This window comes from Macaca thibetana, chromosome 1, assembly GCF_024542745.1.
Source record: "Macaca thibetana thibetana isolate TM-01 chromosome 1, ASM2454274v1, whole genome shotgun sequence".
NCBI lineage: Eukaryota > Metazoa > Chordata > Mammalia > Primates > Cercopithecidae > Macaca > Macaca thibetana.
The window spans coordinates 53,484,614-53,504,175 of record NC_065578.1 but is presented as its reverse complement, the minus strand read 5'-3'; the positions used below and the strand labels follow the sequence as shown (position 1 = coordinate 53,504,175).

General features: G+C 53.7%; 1 protein-coding gene across 4 annotated transcripts in view; it reads left to right on the top strand.

Moving 5' to 3' along the window:
* Positions 1-19,562, top strand: part of SSBP3 (single stranded DNA binding protein 3) — a 180,760-nt gene that overhangs the window by 144,363 nt on the left and 16,835 nt on the right. For 2 of the 4 annotated variants that reach the window (XM_050803302.1, XM_050803291.1), the window contains exons 6-9: positions 5,826-5,906; positions 6,790-6,849; positions 12,037-12,103; positions 12,205-12,281. In XM_050803302.1, coding sequence (XP_050659259.1) covers positions 5,826-5,906; positions 6,790-6,849; positions 12,037-12,103; positions 12,205-12,281 — 285 coding nt within the window. The remainder of the gene's footprint in view (positions 1-5,825; positions 5,907-6,789; positions 6,850-12,036; positions 12,104-12,204; positions 12,282-19,562) is intronic. The other 2 variants (XM_050803319.1, XM_050803312.1) reach the window with 1 other exon arrangement.

The window sequence follows — 19,562 nt, the reverse complement described above, 5'->3', positions numbered from 1 at the left end:
GGAGCTATCCTCCATCCAGCTCCAAGAATCTAGCTCAGAAGACCAACTTCGTCACCCTTTTGGTAGTAACTTTTCTTCCTGGTTCGTATGAGCCCCAGAGTGTTAGCTGTGCCTGCCCGGGGGCTTGTTGGGTCTTGCCCCTTGCCCATGGCAGTGTGGCCCTTGCTGCCTCAGCCCTGCTGCTCTGCTTGGGCCCTGCCCCGAGGTACCTGTGGGGTGAGCGGCCCAGCCTGGAGGGGTCCACATGGCACCCCCAGATATGGAGTGAGGAAAGGCTCCGTGTTTAGAGAGCACTTGAAGGGCTGGAGCAGGAAAGGCTTCATGAAAAAAGATAGTGGTCTTCAGCAGACCTGGCGAGGTGAGGCCAGACGTCAAGCTCTTACTTTCCTTGTAAAGGGCAAGTGAGTCGCCACAGGAGCAGGAGGATGGGGACCAGGACTGGGGACCCTGTGTGCCTCGCACTGCCAGCTGTGCCACAGCCCTGCAGCGTTTGTGGAGTAGTCCTTGTTTCCTTTATGAGGGCAGTGAGGCTCAGAGCCGTTGGGAAACTAGACTCTCGGAATGAACCAGAGGAGCTGGGATTGGACCCCAGGCCTGCATAATGGTGGGCGCTTCCTGTCACACCACAACTCGCCTCTCCAGGACAGCTTCAGATGAAGTGCAGGGACTTAGCTGGAGCGTGCGGGAGGGCTGGGGGTCCTGCTGATGGTTCTGAAATGTTTTTCCGCGGAGTCCTTGAATCCGTTTTGCAGTGGGAGTGCTCTGCTCCCCACGGTGTCAGTGTGGGTAAAGGCTTTTTCACTAACCATCAGTGTCCACACTTCAGAGTTTTTGTGCAATGGCCCAGTGTTTGCCTCGATCACACCCATAACAGAGCCTCCTGGGCCCTGCCTAAGTGGCTCTCAGGAGCTGCTGGATGGAACACCACCCAGTGCTGAAATTACAGGAGAAAGAATAACAAAGCACTGCGGGAGTTAGTTGTCTCCACTCAGAGATCTTGGGACTGGCTGAGATGGAATAGCGAGTCCATTAACAGGGTCCAGGGCAGCTGGAAGGCTGGACAGGAAGTGGACGTGTTTCCTGCCTCCTTTTCCTAGATTCAGGAGCGGGGATTTTCCCCCGTGTTGGGGTCTACCCCGGGGCCTGATCCTGCTGCCATCACCCTGCAGAGGCAGTGCAGTGCAGTGGAAAGAGCTCTGACCCATCAGTGGACCCCAGTTCTCATCCCAGTTCTGGTTGGCTCATGGGGGTACCAGGCCTACATGCTGTGGCCACTCTGGGCCTCAGTTTACCAGTCTGGGAGTGACAGGGAGGTAGGCGTCACCTTCTCTTATAGCCCCTGGCAGGTTAAGCCAACACTTAAGCTTATTTCTCTCTGTGTCCTCATTTTTCTCCTTAGCCTGGCAGCTCCTCAGGGCCAGGACGAGCCTGATGTGCCTCTAGACCCCAGCATGGGGCTGGCTGGGCACATAGGAGGTCAGCACCCGGCATCTCGGTGCTCTCCCAAGTCCTTCAGCCTTGAGTTCATTCCAGTTTGCCCTTTGCTCTCTGCCCTGACAGATGACATGGAGGTGCTGCTCTCAGTCTTGTAGAATGGTGGGCTACCCAGGACCCCGTTAGACTCTAGAATCAGACATCAAGGCCTGGCTCTACCATGTAATAGCTATGCAATCCTGGAGTGCCTTTATCTTTCCAAGCCTCGGTTCCTTGGCAATAAAATGGGGTGATTGATCCCTTACTGCAAGGAGTCCAGGATTAGATGAGCTTATGTAGGTAGAAGCCACACTCCCTGTTATTGTTACTCTCATGGCCCCGTTCCACTGATGAGAAAATGGAAATGCAGTCGGGGCAGAGCCAGGATTCGAACCCAGTTCCTTCCAAACCTTATTTCTTCATCTAAAAGAGATATGAATGGGAATGTGATGTTGTGAGGAGAGCCCTGGGCTACAGTTAGCAGATGTGGCTCAGATGCCAGCTAGTTTTCTGTGGTCTTGGAGAGGTCACACCTCTGTTGTGGGCCTCTCTTTTCTCCTCCCCTGCAAATGTTGGAGGAAAGGATGATAGAATCTGTCAAAGCCACTTAACAGGTGGCCCCTGAACAGGTGCCTTTCTCCCTAAGCATCTAGTAAGGAACCACAGCCACCCTAGTCTAGCCTCCCGGGTGCCATCTGCCCTGATGCACCACATCCCTGGAAGGTTAATTAGGCAGCATCTGCAACCGAAGGCATCCAGCGCCCATAGGGGGAGATGGTCTAAATGGAGCTGGGCCTGCTGGCCAAGCAGCCTTCCAGATGCACCCTTTTTGGGTTCCTCAAAAGCTTCCAGCGAGTGGAAGCCTCACCAGAGAGTTGTCCTGCATGGAAGAGCACATCAGTATCATCAACTTTGAGACTCCCTCTTCCTCTCACCTTCCACCACAGTCCACTCTGCCTGCCTGCTGGGTCTGTTCAGAGTTTGGGGAAGAGAGCAGCCCCTGTCCCATCAAAGGTCAGAGCCCTCAACCTAGATCCTTTTTCATTGTTGTCTTCCTCATGTGTAGCCTTTTGCCCGAGTGGGTAACAAATCCAAAAGAGCACAAAGTCTGTCTTCTCCAGACCTACTTGTGGATCTCTTGTTGAGAATGCAGGCTGGGAAGGAAGATGAGACCACTTTTTGTGGCCTAATAAAACACAGGGCAGCAGAGCCCCTGACTCCTCATAGAGATGGGCAGTTCATCTGTCATGTTCTTTGCAGAAGCAAATGCTTCCACAAACAGGGTTCTCCACCCATGAGACCGCTAGGCTATGTGGGGTTCTTCCTGTGATGCCACAGGGTCTTAGGCACACAGCCTAGACACAGGGAACGTAGTGACGGAGCTCTGGGCTGAGTGGAGATAGCGGAGACGCAGAGGAACTCTCCGTGGATGTGGACATGGGTGGCCTGTTGGGAAATGGCAGGCGTTTGGCTCTGTGCTGAGAGGTGGGCAGGCAGAGTCTGTCATTGCCTCACTGCGGGTGGGAGAGGAGCTCTGTGCCCTGGGGAGGTGGGCACTGAGCTTTAGCTTGGCTTCTGTCAAGAATGTGGTATCATTTTTCTCCCTAAGTGACTGGCTGGCCTGGGCCAAGATTCCTGGTCCTCATCATTCCAACCCCCTAGCTCCAAGTCGGAGGGAAGACTTCTAGCTGCTGTTCCTGCCCCAGATTTAACAGCTCGCTCCACACCATTCCCCATGAGCCAGAGAGGTTGTGGATCTGGGCTGGGGCCTCCCTGACCAGCCTGGCTTCATCCTTACTGCTTGTCAGCTTTTTTCTTGAGGCAGCTGCGCCAAGAGCAAGCTTGTGCCCCCTCAGCTTATCCAGGGGCTGGTCACCAGAGTCCCCCAGGGGCGCTTCTGAGGGAGGCGCAGGGGAGGCACACACGCCAGCCTTGCTCTCTGGGTCTCAGCAGACCCAGGTTGGAGCACTGGTCCTTTGTAAAGGCTGCCGTAGATTGAGGCCCCACCGTGTGTGCCACATGCTCTTAGGTGTTTCACATCTGTTTTCTCTAATGGGTCAGTGAGTCAGCCACCTGCCCTCCCTGACCACTGGGCACACAGGTGTGAGGGGCTTGCCCAGAGCCCTGCTGCTCGCCCTGAGGAAGCACTCAGTTACCAGGAAGGGAAGGACGCGAGGGAGGAGGCACTCTCCCTTCTTGCCAAGAGCCGAGGAACTGACAGGAGGCCTTTCACCCCCTCTTGGCAACTGGACCTCACCCTTGAACCTTCCTGCTCTGTTCTTTTCATATTTCTTTTTTTTGGGGTTGGCTTCAAATTATCTTGTTTTGTTTACATTACACCCAAGTTTCATGGTACAAAAGACTTGCAGGTGCAAATATGTCCCGCCTTCATTAACTCCCCTCCCTTTTTAATTTATGTGATTTCAATTTTCCTTCCCTGTACTGTTAATTAGGGGACCCTCTAATCAGTGCCATTATCACAGTGGTATTCATGTTTAGGAAAGCCGCTAAACAAATGCTTGCAAAATTGCTAAATGGCTAATTAATGTCTGTTAATTAAGAAAATTGCTCATGGTAACAAACCATGCCGTTGCTGGCAGCCGCTAGAAAGACACACACTTGTTGAAATTAGTAGCGTGGCAGGTAGGGGAACATCTGCTCCTCGGAGCTTTCCGGAAGTGAGCAGCTCCTCGCTTGGCCAAGAAACTCCCAGGCCTGTCAGCGGCGGCGCCCTCGGGTTCCTGTACAGCCCCCTGCGATGTTCTCTGCACACCTCTTCTCTGTGGGCCCACGCCCACCGGCTTGGGCCCGCCCCTCCTCTCCAGTGGGCAGGCGGCTGGCAGCCTGGCTCTGCAGGAGAAGGCCGAGGGGGAAACCCTACCTAGGCAGCTCCTCTCTCTTTCTAATTTAGCCACACTCACCCCCTGTGCACATTTTGAGTTTTTCTAAAAACCAACTTCTAAAAAACAGCACAGTCATGGGTGGGGAAGAGCGAATGGAGGCCTGTCTCCTCATCCCTGGCATCAGCGTCCCGTGCTGGGTGGGCTGGAACGTGCTTCTGAGGCAGCCCTCTACGCTTACGGACCCATGGTAGGAAAGTCCTTTGGTGTAACCCAGTCTACACACACATGAATATCTACACACAAAACCAGGGTTCGTGAAAGACACTTGCCTTAAAGTACACAAAGCTCTCTGATTTTTTTTTATTACCTCGGATTTTTAAGAAATAATTGTTGCAGCTTGCTAAATTGCTGAGTGAGTTTCTACCCATAGTTTGTAATCCCAAGGTTGAAGTGAATTCATCTGCCCATGTCTTCTGGGGTGAGGGGGTGGGGGGTCGAGGTCAGCATAGCCCAGGGTTCAGGCGGTGGGGGTGGGGATCAGCTTGGAACTGAGGTGTGGAAAGGACAACCCACCCACTCGCCCAGCAGGCAGGGGTTCCCACCCTTCATGCACTTCCCCGTCTCCCCACCTCTGCACTGGAACTCTTGGGTTTCAGGGCTGGAGATGGGCATCGGACCCATGGGGTTTCTCATCCCGGCTCTGCCACTGACCAGTTTTGTGGCCATGGTCAAGTTCCTTCATCCCTTGAGACTCAAATTCCTCATCAGTAAAAACTGGAGTGAGAAACCCCACCTCCCAGAGCTGCTTTGAAGTGCAGGTGAATTTACGGTTTGCGAGTGTGCACTGCCCACACCATGTGGCCCTCACTCACTGTCCCCCCACTCCCTGTGTGTGACATCTGTGGTGCCCTTTGCCCCTCCTGCCTCTGTTATTTATCCATCAGTGCCCCTGGCCCTCCTGACCCCAGGAAACCTGTCAACTGGGCATCTCCCTGACACTCGATCAGTCCTGCCTCGAGTCACCTATAGCCGTGTCACTGTCCCCCAGACTGTGAGCTCCTTGAGGGCAAGGCCTTTCCCGATCCTTCCCCACCTCCCACGCAAGTGGCACCTACGTGCTTTGCACCTGGGTCCCCTGTTTCTGTGCGTCACTGTACTCCCTCTGAGCCTGTCTCAACCAACGTATTTAACATGGCAAACTCTGCTCCAAGGGTAGGCTGTGTCCAGGACTGTACTCCCGTGTGCTTTGACAGAGGTGCTTCATTTTTTGTTCTTTCAACCCTCTGTGAATGTATTTATCAGCTTCTCTCGCTCCCGCTCACCGTTTTACACCGTTGAGCCGGTGACCAAAGCAGCAGCTCCACCACCTCCCACCAACCAGAGCCCGCCCCCCGCACGCCCGCCCGCCGCCCACCCTTCGTTTTGGTTTAATTTTTGTTCTTTTAAGCTTCTTCTGCGCTTCTCCATGTGCTGTGATCTATAACCTGCCTCTACTGTCTGGCCTCACAGGGTCCTCCGGGGTCACAGCCCTCGCCGCACGCACAGCCTCCACCTCACAATCCTAGCAGCATGATGGGACCCCACAGTCAGGTAAACGCACCGTGGCGCTCCCGCCCGCCGGGGACGCGGGGCGCGGAGGAAGCAGAGAGCCCGCAGAGGAAAAACAAAAATCAAAATGTGCTCTAGCCACTGCCTGCGAGTCTTTATTGACAAATTAAATTTTTTTAGAAATTTCTTTTTTTTCTAAAGATAGTCTTCAGTCCTCGGACCTCACACCCAGCTTGGATACAAAACCAAAAGGAAAATATATATATTTCTGTGACCTTGTCAGCGGCCTTTGCGTTTTTGTTTTTTCCTCTCTCACTTTTGGTTTGGTTTTGAGTTTGGTTCACCATTTGTTTGTAACCGAAGCTGCATCCCAAGCCTTTTCTTTGTGCACTCGCGCTGCTGAGAAAGCTTTCCTGCCATTCCCCTGCATTAAGTTAGGGAGCCCGCTGTCTCCTTCCCGTTTCCATGGCGTTTCCCCCCCAGTCCTGGCTCCCATCTCCATCCCTGCTGGTGGTTTCTGTGTGTGTGTGCCTGTGTGCGTGCTCGTGTGTCCAGCTTTGTCTGCAGACCCTTAAAATGTTACATATAAGTCCTTCTTAGCCTTTTATTTGCCCTTACGGAGAGCAGAGGTTTCCTCCTCTGCCTTGCATTGATTTAACTGTTTTTCCGTGTCTTATGCAAAGTCCCAGCCGCTGCCTGTCCACCCAGAGTAGATCTCCACAAACAAATGTGGATTCAGGAGACGCATTTGTTGTGTGGATCTATCGTTCCCTCTGCCCAAAGGAAGTTTTGCTCAAAGGGAAGAGGCTACCAGGAGAAAGATCACTAGTTATAACAAAACTGGACTTTGTGGAGTGGAGAGCATTTGTGTTTGTCACTGTGCAGTAGGGCAGGCTGTCACTGAACTAATTCCCTATAATTGCAGCCTTTTATGTCACCGCGATACGCAGGCGGCCCCAGGCCCCCGATCAGAATGGGAAACCAGGTACTGTACCTTTTCATGTTCTCTCTCCCCTCGTTCAGCCATCCTTGGCCCTAGGTGGACTTTGACACAAAATGAAAGTTGAGGGAAAGGATTGAGGGGTGGAGGAACAGGTTTAACGTGGCTGGTAGCTTACTAGCTGTTCCCCAGAGAGGGCCCCACGTCCCCACTGTGCCCATGGTGCAGCAGTTCACCTGCCTCTCCAGATGGCCTTTGGACAGCCCATTCTGGAGTTCAGAAGGTGGCAGCAGATGGAGCCAAGGCGCATCTGGGATTGCAGGGTTTCGGCTATTCTAGAGAAGATGGTAATGCCCTGCCCCTCCCTTCCACCCCCTTCTTGGAAGAGGGTCTTCCTCCTTAATGAAGTTAATTGACAATGTGCATTTTTTCCTGGAAGCTTTTGAGAATTGCCAAGGCTGGTAAATATAATCCTGCTATTAGGGGGGGAAATGGCCCGTAGGAATGCTTAGATCAGGAGCCTGGATGCAGCGGAGCAGGAGATTTGTGAGTTTTTCAGCAATGTCTGCCTGCTTCCCAGACCCAACTCAAAACAAGAAAGGATTTGTTCATGTAATTAGAAAAGGAGTCTGATTATGGGGAGGGCCTTTTGCCTGGGGTCATATGCCTTTTGCTGGCCCATTAGGGTTGGCAGTTCTAGGTGGTCTGGAGAAATCAGCCCCCATGCCACCCTCCCTGGTTCAGGGCAGGAGAGGAGTTGCAGAAGTAAATATGAATAGATGCCTCTTTTGAGGATAGACAGACTTAAACTTTCAAGAAACATCAGGGAAATTTTATGCCCCAGTTTTTTTAAACAGAATTATTTCGGTGACTTTGCAAAAGCCCTTCAAAAAAATCTGACAGCAGTGCCAGCGCATCCAGCTCCTGTTGCCTTTGGAACTGGGAGTTTAGTCACCAGCTAAATTGGCATTGTCGGAGTGTGATGCTTTTCATTCTCAGGGCTCTACAAGAAGGCTCCTGAGTGAGGTAATGCAGGCACCATGTAGAGATGATCATAACCAGGGGTCTCCAATTGTCTTTTTTTTTTTTTTTTTTTTTAAACCGGCGTCTCGCTGTCTTCCAGGCTGGAGTGCAGTGGTGCAATCTCTATTCACTGCAACCTCTGCCTCCTGGGTTCAAGCAGTTCTCCTGCCTCAGCCACCCAAGTAACTGGGATTACAGGTGTGCACCACCACACCCGGCTAATTTTTGTATTTATAATAGAGACAGGGTTTCACCATGTTGGCCAGGCTGGTCTCAAACTCCTGACTTCATCCTGCCTTGCCCTCCCACAGTGCTGGGATTACTGGCATGAGCCACCGTGCCTGGCCAGCTCTCCAATTTTCATGTTAAATTGCCTATCGGGTTCCCATCTTTTTTTTTCTTTTCTTTTTTTTTCTCCAAAAGTCCTTCATTTTCTATTTTCTCTGACATGAAGGGGACAAATTTGGACAAGAGGAATTAGAGACGCAGCTTTTTGAGCAAAAGAAGGGGTCCCTGGATACATCACAGATGAGGAAACAAAAGGTCAGAGTGGAGGAGTGACTTCCCAAAGTGAGCTGGGCTGGAGTTGATCTTGGTTCCAGCCCAGTGCTGATTGTACTCCACCCCACCCCATTCATCAGCTTTCACAGATGTAAGATTGCTGCCCCCATCTGTGTTTTTAACCCATCACCACTGGGCCTGCTTTGCCGTGGCACATAGGGGCCCCAGCAGCAGCCTTCCCACCAGCCCACCCAGGAGCTCTTCTTGGTCCAAACTGGCCTCTGCCACGGAGAGAGGAGCTACTTCCTTATCATAATTGTGGCCCTTCTTCCGGCAATTAAAGGATATGGAGAGGGGGTGTGTATGTTTCTGCTCAGCAACTAATCATGAGCAACCACTGGAGAGCAAACTGGGGATAAATCCATCATCTGTACTTTGCATTACACACCAGTTTTCCCAACCTCCCTGCCACCCCCCAGTAGAAATCTACACTGGGGCTGGGTGTGGTGGCTCATGCCTATAATCCTAGCACTTTGGGAGGCTCAGGCAGGTGGATCACTTGAGATCAGGAGTTCAAGATCGGCCTGGCCAACATGGTGAAACCCTGTCTCTACTAAAAATCCAAAAATTAGCCAGGCATGTTGGCGTGTGCCTGTAATCCCAGCTCTCTGGGAGACTGAGGCAGGAGAATCACTGGGACCTAGGAGACGGAGGCTGCGGTGAGCCAAATTTGCGCCATTGCACTGCAGCTTGGGTGACAGAGCGAGACTCCATCTCCAAAAAAAAAAAAAAAATCTACTCTGGTTTTCCAGTTCCCTTTGACCTCAAGAAATTTTTATCCTCCAAAGAGGCATGTGCCCCTTCCACAGGTATTGTCCCTGGGGGTTTCTTGAAGAGTGCCCTCGTCGGGGCTGCCAGTTAACAGAAGTCCTGTGCCACCCGAGTTAGCTCAGTTCTCTCCTGTGATGAGTGGAGGGAGCAGAGACTAGAGGACTTGCTGGGGCTCACAGGCCATTATGAATGTGCCTTCTGGGTGAGGGGAGTGAGAAGGGCCCTTAGGGGAACAAGAAGCAAAGGGTCAGTGACGTGGCCTCAGGGTCCTTGGTGATTCAGCCTGCCTCCCATCTGCCTCCCTGGCTAGAGGCTGTGCATGGAGAGTTGCTGTTTTCTCAAGTGCGGGTGGTTGGATGGGTGGTGACAGTGGAGTTCAGCTGGGTTTAGGAGGGAGTGGCTGGAATCCAGGGTTGTCGGAGAGCCCTCCCACACGCATCTCGGCGGAGCTCCCACCTGGCAGGCTGGCTGTGCTGGCGGGGCAGGTGAGACAGCACGCGGATGCAGCAGGGATTTGTCCGTTTCCTGGGCAGATGCTTCCTGTGCCTTGCCCCACACGCAGTGCTGTAGGAGAAGAGATGGCCTCTGTCCAGGAGCCCCAGAGCAACTCGCTCCCCTGTAGGCGCCAAGGGTGTGTGCACAGCTTGTAATTATGGCCCCATATACAAGCCGTTGTTTTTCCTCCTTAAGTTTGAGGGCTTCAGCCCTCTCAGGGTGAGACCCCTTCCCTTGGTGATTGCACAGCTTCTTTCCCTGATAGAAGAGGCCCAGACTGTCTGTCCCTGTCTCAGGGTCACCTCAGTGAGGGACGCGACCTCCAGGCCTCCTCTGAGCCTCTGGACAGCCAAGCTGTGCCCCTGGAGTTCCGATACATAGGAGGGTTAGAGGAACCCATGGAGGAACTTTCTCCAAGAATTGGTGGTCAGCACTGGGCTACCTGGAGAGAGTGACTGCCAAGCCCCACGGCTGCACTGTCAGGGTTGGATGAGGTGGTCCTGCACTGGGTAACTCATGACCCTGACGGTCCCCCATCCACCTCCGTGTCCTGGGATCCTGCACTCCAGACAGCCTTAGAGGCGGGCCTTCCTGAGTCACCAGGACTCTATAAAAACCACAAACCCCCAGTGGGCAGACACAAACCAGCCAAGTGATTCAGAGCTGGGGAACCTGGGGCCAGGAAGCAGGGCTGGGAGACAGTGAGAGGCCGGAAAACTAAAATCCAGGGATTGGAAAGACACTGAGCCCCCACAGGCAGACGGAAACAGCAGGTGCTAATTGCCACTTTGTGGGCCAGGCGCAGAGGCTCACACCTGTAATCCCAGCATTTTGGGAGGCTGAGGCAGGAGGATTACTTGAGCCTAGAGTTTGATAGGAGTCTAGGCAACATAGTGAGACCCCATCAATACAAAACATTTAAAAATTAGCCAGGTGTGACAGCGCGTGCCTGCAGTCCCAGCTCTTGGGATGGCTGAGGCAGGAGGATTGCTTGAGCCTAGGAGTTCGAGGCTGCCGTGAGCTATGATCACACTACTGCACTCCAACCTGGGCAGCAGAGCAAGAGACTCTGTCTTAAAAAACAAAACAAAACAAAACAAAAACCAATTCTACTTCGTGAACGTTAGACACTCCCTAGGCCCTCACACAATCCTCTTGCACCTTAACCACACCCACCTGCTCCCCTGTTCCATTCTGAAGCTGGAGAAATCAGTGACAGTCTGTCCCTTCGCTTTCCACCACCTCGTTTCAAAACCGGTTTGGAGTTCACCATTGAGCTCAAGGCAGAGGAGCTCCCCACTCAGCCTCCCCCACAGCAGCACAGCCTGGGCTGGGGGCCCTTGAGGACAGACCCCTGTCACAGATGCCCAGCCTTTGAGCAGCACTGGCACCTGCCAATAGGGAAAGATGACCAGCCATCACCAAAGGCTTTTCCTTTCAAAGGCAAAGGCTCGTATTTAGCCCTAAGGGATGGGGTCCTAGAAACAAAGTTCCCCCAGCAAATCCTACTCTCTTTTTCCAGTTGCAGCTGAAATAACTTCAGTCTCAAGTAAATCGCTTTTAATAGGTTTTCACAGCGGGTGGGCCAAGTGTTCACCCAGGAAACCCGTGGCCCCCACGTTTATCTTCTCATTAGCAACCACACCAGCACCGCCGATGGCCCCAGCTCCGGAGCCGGGTTCTCATCCAGTACCCCTGCCCCTCTCCTAATGGCCACCTCTCCCACCCCAGGGCTGGGTGGCATTCCATATTGTAGAAGCTGATGGGATATAACCTGGGTGCTGCTTGGCTCTGCAACCTGTGACTGGGAGCCCTCAGGCCTGTGACCTCAGTTTCCCCATCTCAATCCTAAAATCCTCCTCATCCTCTGTTCCCCTTTAAACAGGGCTTCCCACAGTGATAGGATTTTAGGTAGTGGGTGTCTCAGTCCCCGTAATTTGGATAGAGCTAAAATGAGGTGTGTCTCTGTGAGACAAAGGCAAGATGGGATTTGGGCAGAAGGAGGGAGTGGGCACTGCTGCCTCTGAGAACAAGGTGGTCGGTGCTGCAGCCAGAGCAAGACCTAGAGAATTTGGTCTCCTGCCTCATTTCAGAGCTCTGATAGGTACCCAGACTCCCTACCCCAAGACAGCAGGATGAGGTGACAGTTTCCCTCCCACAGAGCCCCGCAAACAATGACACGGTTTTAGCTAACACCAGTTTGAGCTGACTGGTAGGCCTGGGGTGACCTTCTCCCGTTGGCAGGCAGCAGAAGTGGTCTCAGGGAGGCCATGAGTGGCCCCACGTGGTCAGGTGGGGAACTGGGTGGGACAGGTAGATCCCTCTCCCCATGTCCAGCAGCTCCGGAGCAACTGCTCAGCTTGTGTCTTGCATCTCTTTCAGCCTCCAGGAGGAGTTCCTGGGACACAGCCATTGCTGCCCAATTCCATGGATCCCACACGACAACAAGGTAGAGAGGGCAGGGTGGGCCTAGGGTGGCTGGGGATGCCAGGAGGGGCGGCTCCTCCCTCGACTCCTGCCACCCCATGGCGCGCCTCCTCTCTCACACAGGCCACCCCAACATGGGAGGATCAATGCAGAGAATGAACCCTCCCCGAGGCATGGGGCCCATGGGTCCTGGCCCACAGGTAACCACTGCCTGCCTGTCTGTCTGTCTCCCTGGCCATCTGTGTGCACCCGCCTTCTCTCCTCTTTCCACGCTGTCAGTCTCCCACATCTCTCAGTTCGCAGGGGTGAGAGGAAGGGCATGGCCACATCCCCTGCTCCTGTCCCCTTCTGTGGCAGACTGGCCTCGCGCTGCCCAGGGTAGCCCCTCGCGGATGACAGGCAGAGTTGAGGCCCCCCTCCCCCAGGGAGCTAGGAAAAAGGGGACAGCTGAGGCCTTCTAGTTGGCAGACCCTTTTGGGGTGCAGTATCCTATCATGGGATCTGAAGGGCAGGGAGCTCCTGAACCCCAGAGCTGCCTCCCCTGGGTGAGGTAGACTTGGGATGGCTTAGGGCCAGCATTGGTTGTGTCCCAGAGGCGGGGCGGATGAGTGGCCTTCCTAGCTCTGCCTGCAGCTCAGCATGCGTCTGTCCTTGGATGAATGACTTTGACCTCTGTGGGCCCCAGCAGGCCTCAGTTTCCCTACCTGTTAAATGAGGACTGTGTCCATGATTCTCTGATGAGGGGGCCACACTGACAGGACCCCAGCACCCACTTCAGCCGGGATTCTTTCTGACCAGAGGGCTCCGCTGCCACAAAGGGCAGTTTAGAAGCCATTGGAAGAAAGCATTTCAGGTGCCCTCACATACCTCTTACGGTCACAACAAAGTCGTCGCCCCTTGTGGCCAGCTCCGCACCCCAGGTAGGGGTGTCCAAGAAAAGGTCTGACAGGTGTTCTGCTGTGGAACCATCTCGCTGCTTACCCTGAGCCCTCTGGGTGTTTGCATGTGGCTCTGTTTCCTGTAGTAGCCGTGGCAGAGCGTTCGCGGTGTTCCACTCGCCTTGGGAATTCTCTAGCCTCTGACTAAAGGAAGCTGGAAATCTGAACAAGGCAAGGGGCTTGTTCTCAGGTGTTCTTTCCCTTCTTTTCTGTTCTGCCTGGAGTCCGCTGCACTGGTCGCTCCCTCGGTTGCATGTGGGTGTTCAGGACTTTCTGGGCCCCCTGCACTGGTTTCTGGGTCCCCTGGGGGTGGAGTAGTGCACCCCCCATTCCCGCCCACATGTGCTCCCTTTTGTAGGGAGAGGCATCTGCCCCACAGAACCACAGCCCTCTGCTCCATCCCAGAATTGTATTTACAGCAAGCCCAAGCCACCGCTTTCTTCTCAGTGGTGGTTGGAACATCTGTGGTGGTGAAAGATTTTAGGGAGGTCCTTGTCTTCTGCCAGCCCCATAATCCTAAAAGGAAGCAAGCCCGCAGTAGTCGCAGCTCCAGTATTCTAGTTTTGTTCCTTCCTCAAATCCTCCAAAATTCGTGTTTCTGCTAGCTCCTTGTAAGCTGCCAGAGTGGCCCCTCCCTGCCTGGCAGACGCTTGGAGCTGACCTCTGCAGGGCTGCCTGCCTAGGGAAGGGGGTGGGGGGCAGAGTAGGAGCAGAGCTTCCCCTCTCCTGAGTCAGATGCAGCTCTCCCTCCCCACAGCCTGAGCCGCACAGCAGTCACATTTTATTGGTGTAGAAATCAGCAGTGGCCTTGGATTGTCAGATGTCACGGGGTCTGTGTGACTCAGGAGGATGGAATCTGAGGAGGGAAAATTGAATGCCACCGCCCAGCCTGTGGATTCTGACGCTCAGCAGCTGCATCTGTAAAATGGGAATAAGAACGGTGCCTGACCTGGAGGGCTGCTGGAAGGAGCAGGGTCCAGTGTCCAGTTCCTTTTTTTTTTCTTTTAGCAGGAATCAAATTCTTTTTTTAATTTTTATTTTTAAAAAATTAAAATATTTTTTTATTTTAAAGAAAATGTTTTAATTTTTAAAAATTTTTTATTTTATTTTTTTGAGGCAGGGTTTACTCTGTCACCCAGGCCTGGAGTGCAGTGGCGCCATCTCTGCTCACCACAATCTCAGTCTCCCCAGTAGCTGGTACTACAGGCTCCCACCACCATGCCTGGCTAATTTTTGTATTTTTAGTAAAGACAAGGTCTTGGTAGAGACAAGATCTTGCCATGTTGCCCAGACTGGTCTCGAACTCCTGGGCTCTAGCGATCCCCCCACCTTGGCCTCCCAAAGTGCTGGGATTATAGGCGTGAGCCACCGTGCCCGGCCAAGTCAAGTTCTCGATGTGATGCTGGCCACAGGGTGCTCCCCCTAAGGAAGATATTTGTGTTTTCCAACTTTAGGGACTTAAAACCAATGTTTAGGCCTCTAGTTGCTTGGGTTTGGTGATTGCTTTTAATTTCTTCTTCTTTTTTTCCTGGCAAAGTCATTAACAGTTTGTTTGGACCATCGTAACACTGAGATTCTAAAGGCTGGGAATAGATGTCAGGCTGTTTAAGAGCAGCAGGGTGTGCTGGCAGTTCAGGACTTCCTCTGGGCATGGTGGATGTCTCATCATGTCTGCCCCTGACCCGTAGTCCAGCACACTCTGGCACACTTTAAAGAAGTAAGGGTCCCAGAGGCTGAGGCCGTGCACTGAGACTCTCCTGGCCTCACCCAAGCATTGTACAAGGGGTGGAGCTCCCCTTAGACTCCAGGAGTGTCTCCAGCAGGAGAGGGAGAGGCTCACCCATCTTTGTTTACATTACACACCCTTGCCAACCTCAGGAGCTCTGGAAGCATCTCTCCTGCTCTTTATTTTACTTTTGTCAATGTGGAGACCCTAAAGCGCTTCACCCATGTTTCCTGTACTCCTCTGGGTAGGGTAAGTATTAAATCCAGAGCCAAACGTCCCTTGAAGCAACCCAGGGTGTCTGCACTGGCCCATCACTGGGGTCAGGAAAGCTTGGCATTGATGAAGCACTGGGCCCGGACAAGGTTGATGGTGCAGGATGGATTACAGGGTCTGTGGTCAGCTAGGGCTCATCTTGGGCCCGGCAGAGCCTGGCGGTTTTGGACTCTGAGGTGGAGAGTAGGGAGAGGGCAGACTGTCCCTGTTCCCCAGGCCCTTTCTCTCTCTCCCCTGAGGGTGATGCCCTGTGGACAGGACAGAACTTAGTTCTGGAAAGCAGTCTTGACAGCAGCTCAGCCTGGCTGGGCCTCCAGTTCGTCATCTGCAAAATGGGCAGCAAGTGGTGGCCTCATGGGGCTACTGGAGGGCGGGCGAAATAGCAGCTGTGTCCCTACACGGTATCCTGTGGATCCCTTCCCCTTCCCGCAGGCCCTGAGCGTGGGGGAGGCAGCCTGCCACAGCCCGGGCTGTCAGGAAGGGCGGCCAGCCCCTTCAGCCTAGAGTAAGTGCCACCACGCACACAGTGCTGTGCTGAGACCAGGCACAAAGGTGGGAGACCATCGGCATGTCATTCATAGCCAGGAATTCGATTGCTTTTAGCCAGCGACCACTCCAGAACTTCCTGAACAAAGAATAGGTACAGTGTGGTCAAGGGCTACTTTATTTCAAAACCAAATGGAGTGACATTGCATTGTGTGAGTCTGTGTCACATGTCAGCCTAAATGTCTCAAAGGAACCAGCAGTGCAGGCATCACCCCGTCCTTCATCCTCCGTGCTTCAGACGGATTTTACTCTGGTTTCGTAAAGTGCCAGTGCCAGAAAGGAGATAGTACTTCCACTTAGAACTCTCCTTTCCAGAAAGTTTTATGTATGTCAGTATCAGGTAGTAACCTCTCATCCTAGTGTTTCAAAAATGAATTCTAATAGGATGAAGCTAAAACTGAGGCGCCCCTGGTCGGACTTAGTAGAGAGAATGCCAGCCCCCGTCAGAAGAGCAGTGGCTCCCAGACTCCCGGGTGCCGATTCCCGGAGCCACCGACATGTTGGCGTTTCTGGTATTCAGGTTAGGGCTGAAGCCAGGACAGAGTAGAATCAGGTCACTATCCTGGTTTGTCTGCATTTGAGAGTTCAGATGAAGGAGAGAATCCACAGCCCCTGGGACGATCTTGTGCTGCCCCCACCTCCTGGGGCTGATCCAGGGCCAATGCAAGCTCAGTGACACTGAGCAGAGGCCCCCAAAAGAGAGGGGTAGGTCATTAATCCTGGTCCTGAGCACCCCGGGCTGGTGAGGAAGGAAAAGGGCCCCTTGAGGAACTTAACTCTGGTGGCCCCTGGGGGGCGTCCTGCATGAGATGGCCAGGCCCCCACTGCCCAGAAAATGGCCTGGACAGCCTCAAGTCCACTGTGGTAGGTGAGTCCTAAAGACTAGGAGAGCTATCCCCTAAGGTAATTACAGCATTGGGTGGTCCCCCTCTCTTATCTGCCTCCTACAAGATGCTTGGCTAAGAATGCAGACTCTGGGGGCTGGCAGATCCAGGTTTAAACATAGTGGGCACCTCAAAAGCCTTTCTGAGGATGTGGCAGGAGGGAGCAGCAGTCACCACCTCCAGGCTCCAGCCCCAGCCAGCTGCTTGGTCCTTTCTCCCTGCGGACCCGGCGGAGTACAGAGCTGAGACAGTGGTCGGGGCGCCTGCACTGTTGCTGAGTGTGGATTAGGCCCTCTGCCCATGGTCTGGGGCACCCAAGTGGGGACTAGGGTGAGGGGTTAGGGAAGACAGGCGCCTGTGAATGTGTCCAGCCCCACAGCTGCACTGGAGGCTCCTTTCCTCTGCCCAGCCGCCCCTGCCCCTGCAGAGTGGTGCCGATGGCAGAGGGATATCTGGTTGGTAACTGACCCTTGCACGGCTTCACCGTCATCACCTCCAGCCATGTGGTGCTGCAGGCAGGCAGGAGCTGGCCAAAGAGGGAGCCCATTTCTACTGAGTCTGAACTTCTAGGCGTTCCTGCCCTATGTGAGAAAACTTTGCTGCAAACCAGATTTCAGCCTGCTACTTGCTCCTGACATCTCTGTGGCCTTGGACACGTCTCTGGCTTTCTGGGCCTCCAAGTTGTCATCTGTGAAATGATGAGGTGCAAGTGGCCCTTCAGGGTCTCTGCCTCTATAGGCGGCGGGACTGGTGGAGAAGCTCCCTCTAGGAAGCTGCCATGCCAACTCTTGGAGAGGCTGAGCGGGGCCAGGAGCGACAGGATAGTGCACTCGGAACCTCCCAGCTCAGAGCTGCGTTCTGCGTGTCAGGAGGGCTTTATGGAGTGAGCGCCTACCTGTCGTCTCCTCTCACCCCACTCCATGCTGAGACATCCCAGGCTTCCGCTCTTGCTGTGAGGTGCAGGCCTTTCTCCTGGAGGGAGAGGCAGCTGCAGTCCTGGAAAAGAACTCCATCTGGAAGACTTCTAGTCAGCTGGCCTGTACACAGAGTGGGGAGAAGGCCTGGGGAGGTGGCAAGCTGCTTGTCCTGGAGCAGCAGGTGGGGAGATGAGGCTGAGATTTGTAGAGGGGATTAGAAAAGGCCCTTTGAGACCCGAGCTTCTGCGATGCTGTGGTAGCATTAAGGGCTTTGGTGTTTGTTCTGCTGCTGACATCCCAAATCAGTGCACACCTCCTGGGGCTTACGGGGCACTTCAGAACCATTGTTTCATTTGATCCACTGGAGACCTGCAAGGTTGGAAACACATGGGGCTCTTTGTCCCCATTTTGTAGACAAGGCAGCAGAGCAGAGGGGATTGTGGCTCTAAAGCCAGAGCCATGCTGCAGGGCTTTGCCCCACCTCAGCCACTCACAGCTGCACGGTGGGGTCATCATTCTTCCTCTCTACCTCAGTTTTCTGGTCTCTGAAGTGGGTGGAGGAAAGGGGTCATTGTGACAATTAATTGTAGGCAGTGCACACACAGTCTGTGGTACATCTGGGCATGGAGTCAGCACTGTTGTCATTTGGTAATCTGCCCATCGTCACCAGCAGGCAGCCAAACCAAGGCCAGCCTTCCTGTGTTCTGACCTCCGGTCTCAAGTTCTGCTCTTTACCCCGTGGTAGAGTGGGCTTGGCCCCAGCACATTCCCCCAAGGCTGCCACTGTTTGCTTGAAGCCGGTGCCCTGAGCAGCCGCAGGGTGAGGCAGGCCCTGCCCTCTCTGGCTCTGGGTCTGGCTCTTTGTCAGCCAGCCTAGTATTGCTCCTGTGATCCTCTGCATCTTGTCTAGACATTCTTCTAGACTCCAAGCCCCTCAGTGGCTGAGCAAGCGGAGCAGGTGGCCCCAGGATGGTGAGATTTGGGAGATGATCCCTGGATGCAGAACCCACCATCAGCCCGATATTGGCTTTGTGTGTGTCAGCTCCAGGTCTCCGTCTTCCCATTCTGTCCCCCTTCCCACCCGCCTCCCACCAGTTGCTTGGCTAAGCAGGCAGAATCTGGGGACCGGCAGATCTGGGTTTAAATCCTAGCTGTGCATTTGCTCACTGCAACTTGAGGCAAAACTTTCTCCCTCAGACCTTCAGTCTCCTCTTCTGTAAAGTGGGAACAATACCAGCCTCCTGGAGTTTTCATACAGATCAAACGAGAGACTACAGAAAGTATGTCATGCACTCCGTAAAGGGCAGTGAATGCTGGCTGTTCCTTTGCCATCAAAATTCCAGCAACCTACTTCAAGTTCTCCTGCAAGGGCAGAGCTTAAGCTGCAGCCAGGCTCCCTTTGGTCTCCATGCATTCCCTTCTTCAGTCCTTCATTGATTGCTTCAGTGTCGGCGTAGTGAGCACCAGTCTGTGCCACTGGGTGCATGGGGCGGGGGGCTATGATCATCAAGGCACAGCCCCACCTTCAGAAGGCACTTGGAGTCCACTAGGAGAGATGGGAGATGGACAGACACGTGGCCATGATCAGAACCCAGTGTGGCATGGTGGCAGGGGAGGGAGGTTAGAAGGCATTGTGGGAGTAACGGATGGAGTAGTCAGCCCCAAGGGGTGGAGTGTCAGGAGGGCTTCCTAGAGGAGCTGCTGTTGGAGCTGAGTATTGGAGGACAAGTAGGAGCCTGCCATGAGGGGAGCAGGGAAGCGAGGCATGTATGACTGTAGGGAAAATGACACTTGGAGAGAGGGTCACAGGCAACACTGGCCTGGTTATATAGCAAGAGATGCACGCGGTAAGAGGCCTGGTGCCTGTGACCTACCCCGCTGTGCCTCAGTAGGCCATCCTGAGCTGAATCTGGACTGCTGGGACTTCGTGCGTTCTGTGTAGACTTCTCTCTCAAACATTGGCTGGGCACAGTGGCTCACACCTGTAATCCCAAAACTTTGTGGGGCTGAAGCGGGAGGATCACTTGAGCCCTGGAGTTCGAGACCAGCCTGGGCAATAAAGTGAGACCCCACCTCTACAAAAAAATTTAAAAATTAGCTGGGCAGGCCAGGCATGGTGGCTCACGCCTGTAATCACAGCACTTTGGGAGACCGAGGTAGGTGGATCCTGAGGTAAGGAGTTCGAGACCAGCCTGGC